Source organism: Tachyglossus aculeatus, chromosome 16 (assembly GCF_015852505.1).
Source record: "Tachyglossus aculeatus isolate mTacAcu1 chromosome 16, mTacAcu1.pri, whole genome shotgun sequence".
Taxonomy (NCBI): domain Eukaryota; kingdom Metazoa; phylum Chordata; class Mammalia; order Monotremata; family Tachyglossidae; genus Tachyglossus; species Tachyglossus aculeatus.
Genome location: NC_052081.1, coordinates 44,695,606 through 44,704,426, shown reverse-complemented (window position 1 = coordinate 44,704,426; position 8,821 = coordinate 44,695,606). Strand labels below are relative to the sequence as shown.

Here is an 8,821-nt window from a genome sequence, read left to right as displayed (position 1 = left end):
ATCCTGTCTAACTGGGAATGCCGGACTCTTCAGCCACCAGTGGTAGCTCTCTTCCTGCTTCCCTTCTGGCCCCGGGTCCTGGAAGGAAGTGTGTGTGTGTGTGTGTGTGTGTGTGTGTGTGTGTGTGTGTGTGTGTGAGAGAGAGAGAGAGAGAGAGAGAGAGAGAGAGAGAGAGAGTTTGTGTATTTGTGTGTGCAAAATGGGACACCCGGGCCTTGAGGGACACAGGAGTAGGCGGGCCTCTGCAATGGACACGGCTCTGCCCTTCCTCTCCACCCCGCCTACCCTTCCTCAGCTCCGAGGTGGAGGCCTGGCCTGGGGGGAGCCTGATAGCCCCGAGGATCCGATCCCCCCTGCCTCTCCCCACCATGGTCCTCCCCGAAGACTGTGCCCGAGGTGCCCAGCTCCGTGCTTCTTCACCTTCCCCTTGCCTACTGCAGGATGGAGGAATAAGGGGCGGGGGGCGGGGGTCTCTCTGTCAGATGCCTGACCCAAACCAGCTGAGCCCAGGTGCAACCCCCGGTTCTCCCCGCCCCCAGGGTGGGCCCCTCAGGTGGGACCCTGGATCCCCTCCCTACTGCAGCCAGCCGGGGGGCAGCTGGACCCCCACCCAGGCCTCTCCCTGGTGATCCGGGCCCCTGCTCCCCGGGGTGGGGGTTGGGGGGGGGAGACACGATCACAGCCACGGGGTGGGGGGCGTGGGGGGCGGCTGCAGGGCCGTGCGACCCCGGGAGCAAAGGGGAAGCAAAGACGGGGGGGCGGGGGAGTGCGGGGGGAGGGGGCGTGGGGGGGGCGGCGGGGGGAGGGGGGAGGATTCCCACTCCACCCCTCCCCCTGAGGCTCAGAACTGGGAAGCACTGCTGGGGTCACACTGGAGCAGCCGGACTATGGACGGGTCGCTCTTGGCGCCTTTGATGAACTCCTCCAGGGACAGTTTGCCTGGGTGGGAGAAGGAGAGCAGATCTCAGCTAAGCCTCCCCTTGCACCCGCAAACAAGACCCCCCTCCCCCCAACCCAACCCCGACCCCGCTATCTGCAGCCTGGGTCCGTTCTGGGAATTCGGAGGGGAGGGAGAAGGGGGATGTCATTCACTAATGACTTTTAGCCCCTCCAATTTCCTGCACCAATCAGTCAATCATACTTAATAAGCGTTTACTGTGTGCACTAAGCCCTTGGAAAATCAATCTCAATCAATCAATCATATTTATTGAGCGCTTACTGTGTGCAGAGCACTAATGATAAGGATGGTATTTGTTTAAGCGCTTACTATGTGCCAAGCACTGTTCTAAGCCCTGGGGTAGATACAAGGGAATCAGGTTGTCCCACACGGGGCTCACAGTCTTTATCCCCATTTTACAGATGAGGTCACTGAGGCACAGAAAAGTTAGGTGGCTTGCCCGAGGTCACAGAACAGACAAGTGGTGGAGCAGCAAGGCCTAGTGGCGAGAGCACAGGCTTGGGAGTCAGAGGTCGTGGGTTCTAATGCAACCTCCACCACTTGTCTGCTGTGACCTTGGGCAAGTCACTTACTTCTCTGTGCCTCAGTTACCTCATCTGTAAAATAGGGATTGAGACTGTGAGCCCCATGCGGGACAACCTGATCACCTTGTATCTACCCCAGCCCTTAGAACAGTTCTTGGCACAGAATAAGCATTTAACAAATACCATAATAATTATTATACTATTAACACAGTTGTTCTCTGCACCACAGTGAGCTGACAGAGCCCAACTTCCCCATTCAAACGCCTTCCCCACTCCCGTCCCCCTCTTGCGCGGCTCACTGGAAAGAGCACGGGCTTTGGAGTCAGAGTTCATGGGTTCAAATCCCGGCTCTGCCAATTGTCAGCTGTGTGACTTTGGGCAAGTCACTTCACTTCTCTGGGCCTCAGTTCCCTCATCTGTAAAATGGGGATTAAGACTGTGAGCCCCCCATGGGACAACCTGATTACCTTGTAAACTCCCCAGCGCTTAGAACAGTGCTTTGCCCATAGTAAGCGCTTAATAAATGCCATTATTATTTATTTATTATTTATTCCCAGCCCCCACCACAGTTTCCAGCCGGTGGAAGATCTTTTCCCCAGCCCCTCCTCCCGGCTTTCGGCCCATCCTCTCTCCCCGCACCGGGGCGAAGGGGCTGGGATCCTGGACTCCCCCAACTCCCCGGGTTCCCCCTCTCACCATCGTTGTTGGTGTCCATCTGGCGGAAGATTTTCTCCGTCCTCTTCTCCGGGGTCGACTCATCTTCGGGCATCTTCATCACGGAGGAGACCATCTTGTAAATGGCCTAAGTGGGGGGGATAAGGGTGGGAAGGAGAAAAAGAGTTGGGGGAGGTCAGCCAACTGACAGGGCTGCCGGAGGGAGACGGAGGGAGCCCGGAGTCATTCCGGGAAAAGTCCCGGGGGGCGGGGAAGGGTCTGGAGGCCTGGGGGAGGGTAGAGCATCCTTAAAATAGCTCTGGGTTGGGTCCCCAGGCGTTTTCCGGACCAGCCGCAGGTGAAGCGCCAGCGGCGTTGACCTGATTAGCGGCGGTTCTGTCTGTCCCGGAGCCCCTCCCGCCCACCCCTGCAGCAGGCACAGGGGGCTGCCCCAGATTTTGGACTCCTGATTCCCCGACACTTCCCCATCCTCTTTCGGACACCCGCAGTGAGCGGGAAAACCTCAGGGAGGTCGGGATGGGAGCCTGCAGTACCGCCCGCCACCAGAAGGGGGCGGCGGAATTCCCAGTTGGCCTTCCCAATTCCCGGCTCTGCCCTCGGGAAAGGACGAGGACTGGAGGGCGTTGGGGAGATTTGGAGCCTAAAGGCTTTGGTGGGGAGGAGCTCTTGGGGCCCAGGAAGTTGGGGGTTCGGTTTGACACCTATCTACAGATTTTGACACCTGTCTCCATGTTCTCTTTTGTTGTCTGTCTCCCCCTTCTAGACTGTGATCCAGTTGTTGGGTAGGGAGCGTCTCTCTATGTTGCCGACTTGGACTTCCCAAGCGCCTAGTACAGTGCTCTGCACACAGTAAGCTCTCAATAAATACGATTGAATGAATGACGGAATGGGAAGAGAAAGCGGGGAGTCCGAAGGACGGTGGATGTCTCGGCCTCACAACCCAGCTGGGAGACCATGAGAGGAGGGAAGGAGCTGGTGGGGGGAGATGGTGGGGACTGGGGGGGGACGGGACACCCAAGATTTTGGACAGTCCGTGAATGGCATGCAAATATATGCAAGAGCGAAATGCAAACGAGCATCTGCTTTTAAGTCAACAGCTTGGGCACTTTTGGGCGAGAGGCTGGCAGCGCCGAGGAGGGAGGTAGCAGACGGAGGCTGAGGAAGATGGAGATAACGAGGAGTGGCCGGGGGAGGGAGGTTTCAGAGTACTTCCCAAGCGCTTAGTCCAGTGCTCTGCACACAGTAAGCGCTCAATAAGCACGATGGAATGAATGAAGGTGGGGGTGGACAGGGGAGGTAACCGGAGGAGGTCAGAGGTCGGGGGTGGGGCCCGGCACCTGCACAATTTCTAGCATCTCCTCGCGGCTGATGTAGCCGTTGCCGTCCAGGTCGTACATGCTGAAGGCCCACATGAGTTTCTGCTCCAGTTTGCCGCGGGAGGTGACGCTGAGGGCGATGATGAACTCCCGGAAGTCGATGGTGCCATCCCCGTTGGTGTCGAAGGTGCGGAAGACGTGCTCGGCGAACTTGGAGGCGTCGCCGTAGGGGAAGAAGTTGGCGTAGATCTTCTTGAACTCCTCCACGTTGAGGATGCCCGTGGGGCAGTCCTTCAGGAAGCCCTTGTACCACTCCTGAAGCTCCAGGTCGGAGAACTCCGTGTTCTCCCGCAGGTCCTGCAGCATCTCCGGGCGCAGCTTGCTGTTCTGTTTCCCCATGGTCGGTCCAGAGTCCCGGCCTGCTGCCCAAGGAGAGGCGAGGGTGGGTGGGTGGATGAGGGAAACGGACAGAAGGCGCCCCCGGCCTCTCTGCCTCCTTTCTGGGAATCTCTCCCTCTTTCCCGGGTGGGGGACAGGATCTCAGAGAGGGGAGACTGGCTAGGCCCCAGTGGGACCAGTGGTGTCCAGCCTCCCTGCCGACTTCCACCCTTCTGCCTTCTCCCGTCCACTCCGGTTCAGCCTCTTGTCACCCCCCACGGCCAATTCCTGCCCGTCCCGGGGACTCCCAGGGCAGGAAGTCTCTCCCAAGGCAGGAAGCCGCTCCCCGGGTCCAGGGTGGGGCCGAGTGGCCTGAGGGACTGAGATGGACAAGGAGTGGCCAGACATACTCTTCCCCCCGCTTTCTGCCTAGTCTCTCCCTGCTGATCCAGAGGGACCCAGAGGGATTTGGGCAGGGGGAAGGGGTGACTAGAGGTCAGGCCCAGAGGAGGAAGAGTGGCTAGAGCCCGGGCCTGGGAATCAGAAGGTCATGGGTTCTAATAATAATAATAATCATGGCATTTGTTAAGCGCTTACTATGTGCAAAGCACTGTTCTAAGTGCTGGGGAGGATACAAGGTGATCAGCTTGTCCCACCTGGGGCTCACAGTCTTCATCCTCATTTTACAGATAAGGGAACTGAGGCACAGAGAAATTAAGTGACTTGCCCAAAGTCACCCACCTGACAAGCGGTGGAGCCGGGATTTGAACCCCTGACCTCTGACTCCCAAGCCCGGGCTCTTTCCACTGAGCCATGCTGCTTCCAATCCCGACTCTGCCACTTGTCTGCTGTGTGATTTTGGGCAAGTCACTTCATTTCCCTGTGCCTCAGTTACCTCATCTGTAAAATGGAGATTGAGACTGTGAGCCCATATGGGACAGGGACTGTCTCCTACCGCATCTTCTTGTATCCATCCCAGCGCTTAGTACAGTGCCTGACACAGAGTAAGTGCTTAACAAATACCACAATAATAATAATCACTATTATTTGCACTGGGCCGAGCACTGACTGTTAGCACACATACATGGGAATATGTGTGTGAGAGTGTGTGTATGTGTGTGGCATCGTGAGGAGCCAGAGCTGCCTAGCTCCTAGAGCCTCAGTTTCCCCATGTGAGAAAGGCCACATTTCAACATTATCTGGAACTCCAGAAAGAATAATTCTGGGTGTGAGATTCCCTGAACATGGCTCCGTGTCCCTGGGTGGCGCAGAGTGTCTGCAGCCGTTGGTGTATCCATGGAGTGAATGAAATTGTGTACTTGCTTGGGGGACTGGGGGCAGGTTGTGTGCTTAACTGTGTGATTATTGTAGTCATGGTAGTGCGTGTGTGTGTTGTGTGTGCAGGTGTCAACCTGAGTAAGCGTATCTGGAGTGTCTGCTGTACTTCCTAACCCTCATCTCTACCTCCAGACCCTGACCCAAACTGAGCCCCCTTTTTCCTCTCCTCCTCCCCATCCGCTCCGCCCTACCTCCTTCCCCTCCCCACAGCACCTGTATATACGCTTGTGCAGATTTATTACTCTATTTTCTTGTACATATTCACTATTCTAGTAATTTTGTTAATGACGTGCAGTTAGCTTTAATTCTATTTGTTCTGACGACTTGACACCTGTCCACACGTTTTGTTTTGTTGTCTGTCTCCCCCTTCTAGACTGTGAGCCCGTTGTTGGGTAGGGACCATCCCTATATGTTGCCAAGTTGTAATAATAATAAGTAGGGACCATCTCTATATGTTGCCAACGTGTAATAATAACAATAATGGTAGCATTTATTAAGCGCTTACTCTGTGCAAAGCACCGTTCTAAGCACTGGGGAGGTTACAAGGTGATCAGGTTGTCCCACGGGGGGCTCACAGTCTTAATCCCCAGTTTACAGATGAGGGAACTGAGGCACAGAGAAGTGAATTGATTTGCTCAAAGTCACATAGCTGACAGTTGGAGGAGCTTCTTTATGTACTTCCCAAGCGCTTAGTACAGTGCTCTGCACACAGTTGAGCGCTCAGTCAATACGATTGAATGAATGACCCCCTCCCTGCCCACGTCCCTTACAGGACAATCTGGGAGAGTTAGATTCTGGGAAAGCCATGGCTATGGGCCCACCGGGAAGGGCCAGAGGGCTACAGAAATCTTTTCCCTTGCTCCTCCTCTCCCTGGGGGAGAATCTCCTGGTATCTGGGTACCCCCGGAGGAGGGCGAGGGGGGCACAAATTTGAACGGGGCAGCGCAGGCGGGAGCGGGGGTGGAGAGGAAAGGGGGAGGGCGGGTGGGCACCGCCTGGAGCCCCTGGGAGAAGCGGGGAGGGGTCGAATGAGGCTGCAGCTAAAGGGTGGGAGGCAGAGTGCCTCCCCCCTTCCCTTCCGAGGAGCGCCTCGTGCCAGGCTCCCTCAAATTGGGTCAGCCCATCGAGGGGCAGGAACCGCTGGGCAGTAAGGGGATTGAACCTCTCCGGGAGAGGAGGCGTGGAGGGAGGGAGGGAAGGAAGGGTCTCCCTGCGCTTGAGGATGCGAACTGGTTGGACAACGATGGGGAGCATGAGAGGGACACCTGAGGGGTCCCTACGGGGCCCAGGGGCTCTCCCTAGCATTCCCTCCTCGGCAGGATTTGATTTCATCCCTCCCTGTGGGGATAGGGAAGGGGGCTCAGCCCCCAGCCCCCCAAACTTTGCCCCTCTGGAACCCCTCAGGATCCGCCCCCCACCACTGGTCCTCGCAATGCTGAGTCTTGAGGGGGCTGTATCCGACTTCTACCGCGGGTCTCGTTGTCCCCCGTCCCCAAGGTCTTCCCCTTAGGATCTTGGAGAGCCCCCCGGGCATCTTGGGGTTGCCCAAGGCGGGTCGCCCCCAGCCCCGGGGCGGGATGCGCGCCCACCCAGGCGCCACCTGCCCAGCCATCCCGCAGCCCCCTGCGCCCGGGACCCGGCCCCGACAGGGGACACGGGCTCCAGTCGGAGCTTGGGCTAGGAGGCTGCGGGGGGCCTGAGCCTCTTCCCCCCCCCCCCGGGATCCGGGAAGCCCCTTCCTCCGTGGGAGCCCCCAGCCCCCCCCGGAGCGCGGCCCCACTCACCCAGGCGCGAGCAGACACTGCGCAGAGACAGCAGGCGCTGCGAAGAGAAAGGCGGGCGGGTGAGGACGGCCGGAGGGGCGGGACGGGGGGGAGCCCGAGGCCCCGGGAGGAAGGAGGGAGACGCCCCCCGCCCAGGGGAGACCCCCTCCCCCCGCTTCCCCCGCTCCCCCTCGCCCTCGTCTTCCCCTGGGCGGGGTCCCTCCGAGGACTCCCCCGTCTCCTCCCGCACGCTCCCCGCCTCGGGCGGAGGGGGACACCGGGGTCCGCTCCGGTCCTTCCCCGCGCTCCTGAGGCAGAGCAGAAGGGGGCAGGGGGAAGGAGAGAGGGTGAGAGGGGCGGTGGGGACCGAGAGAGAGGGAGGGGCCGCGGGAGACGGGGAAGCCCCTTTCTGGGCGCCCCCCGCCCCCCGCAACACGAGCATCCTCAGCCTCCGCAGCCGAGCATCCTCAGCCCCCCGCATCCCGAGCATCCCCAAACCCCCTCATCCCGAGCATCCCCAAACCCCCTCATCCCGAGCATCCCCAGATTCCCAGACCCCCGCAACCGGAGCATCCCCAGACCCCCCTCATCCCGAGCATCTCCAGCCCCCTGCAACCCGAGCATCTCCAACCTCCGCATCCCGAGCATCCCCAGCCCCCGTCATCCCGAGCATCCCCAGTCCCCCGCACCCCGGGCATCTCTAACCTCCGCATCCCGAGCATCCCCAGCTCCCCGCAACCGAAGCATCCCCAGACCCCCTCATCTCGAGCACCCGCAGACCCCCGCATCCCAAGCATCCCCAGACCCCCGCATGCCGAGCATCTCCAACCTCCGCATGCCGAGCATCTCCAGTCCCCCGCAACCCGAGCATCCTCAGCCCCCCGCATCCCAAGCATCCCCAGACCCCCTCATCCCGAGCATCCCCAGCCCCCCGCATCCCGAGCATCCCCACACCCCCGCACCCCGAGCATCCCCACTTCTCCGCAACGGGAGCATCCCCAGACCCCCTCATCCCGAGCATCCCCAGACGCCCGCATCCCGAGCATCTCCAACCTCCGCATCCCGAGCATCTCCAGCCCCCGGCAACCGGAGCATCCCCAGCGCCCCTCACCCCAAGCATCCCCAGCCCCCCCGCAGCTAGCTCCCGGGCAGGGCGGCGGGGGCGGGCAGGGGCAGAGCCCCGGGACCCCCACTCCTGAGATGGACCCCCGCCAGCTCCATCCATCCCTTCCCACCCACTCCAACCCCAAAGGGAAGGACCCGCGTGGAGCCGGTGCCGCCCGGGGCCCGGCCCCCTCCCCCGCCGCTGGGCAACTTGTGGCCCCCCGGGCCCGCCCCCTCACCCCCTCGCCCCCCTACCCACCTGGGGCTGGAGCCGCTGGCTGTGCCCCCGGGGCAGGTGGGCACTGCCCAAAGCAGAGGCGAGGCGCCTCCCGTCCCGGCTCCCCCCGCCCCCCTGGCCCCCCGGGTCTGGGCTGTGCGGTGCGCTCCGCCCCGGGCCCGGGTTTCTAGCGGAGCCTCGACGGGCCGGGCTGCTGCGGGGCTCGGCACCTCGGGGCGGGGGTGGGGGGGAGGTAGGGGGAGGGTCTCCGAGGCTGAGCCCACCCCCTCCCTGTCTCCTCCCTCCTCCCCGCCCCTTCCCCCCGGCAGCCCACCGGCCCTCCTCGGCCTCTCCACCTCGTGTCCCAAGTGTCGGGATGGCACCGTCCTGGAAGCTCGGGGAAAGGGGCGCAACCTCTATAATCATCATAACAATGGCATTTATTAAGCACTTACTATGTGCAAAGCACCGTTCTAAGCGCTAGGGAGGATACAAGGTGATCAGGTTGTCCCACATGGGGCTCGCAGTCTTCATCCCCATTTTACAGC

At 60.6% G+C, this 8,821-nt stretch overlaps 1 protein-coding gene across 2 annotated transcripts; it reads right to left on the bottom strand.

The window, feature by feature from the left end:
- Positions 1–841: 841 nt before the first annotated feature.
- HPCA (hippocalcin) lies at positions 842–8,492 on the bottom strand. Of its 2 annotated transcripts, none has more exons than XM_038758199.1 (5): positions 8,316–8,492; positions 6,974–7,010; positions 3,495–3,895; positions 2,179–2,284; positions 842–939 (listed from the first exon to the last, which is right to left on the bottom strand). In XM_038758199.1, the coding sequence occupies exons 3-5, from the start codon at positions 3,870–3,872 to the stop codon at positions 842–844; spliced, it is 582 nt and encodes a 193-aa protein (XP_038614127.1). In that variant the 5' UTR covers positions 3,873–3,895; positions 6,974–7,010; positions 8,316–8,492. The 2 variants fall into 2 exon arrangements, with proteins under 2 accessions (XP_038614127.1, XP_038614126.1); XM_038758198.1 differs by having other exon boundaries at positions 3,495–3,892.
- Between the last annotated feature and the right edge of the window lie 329 nt (positions 8,493–8,821).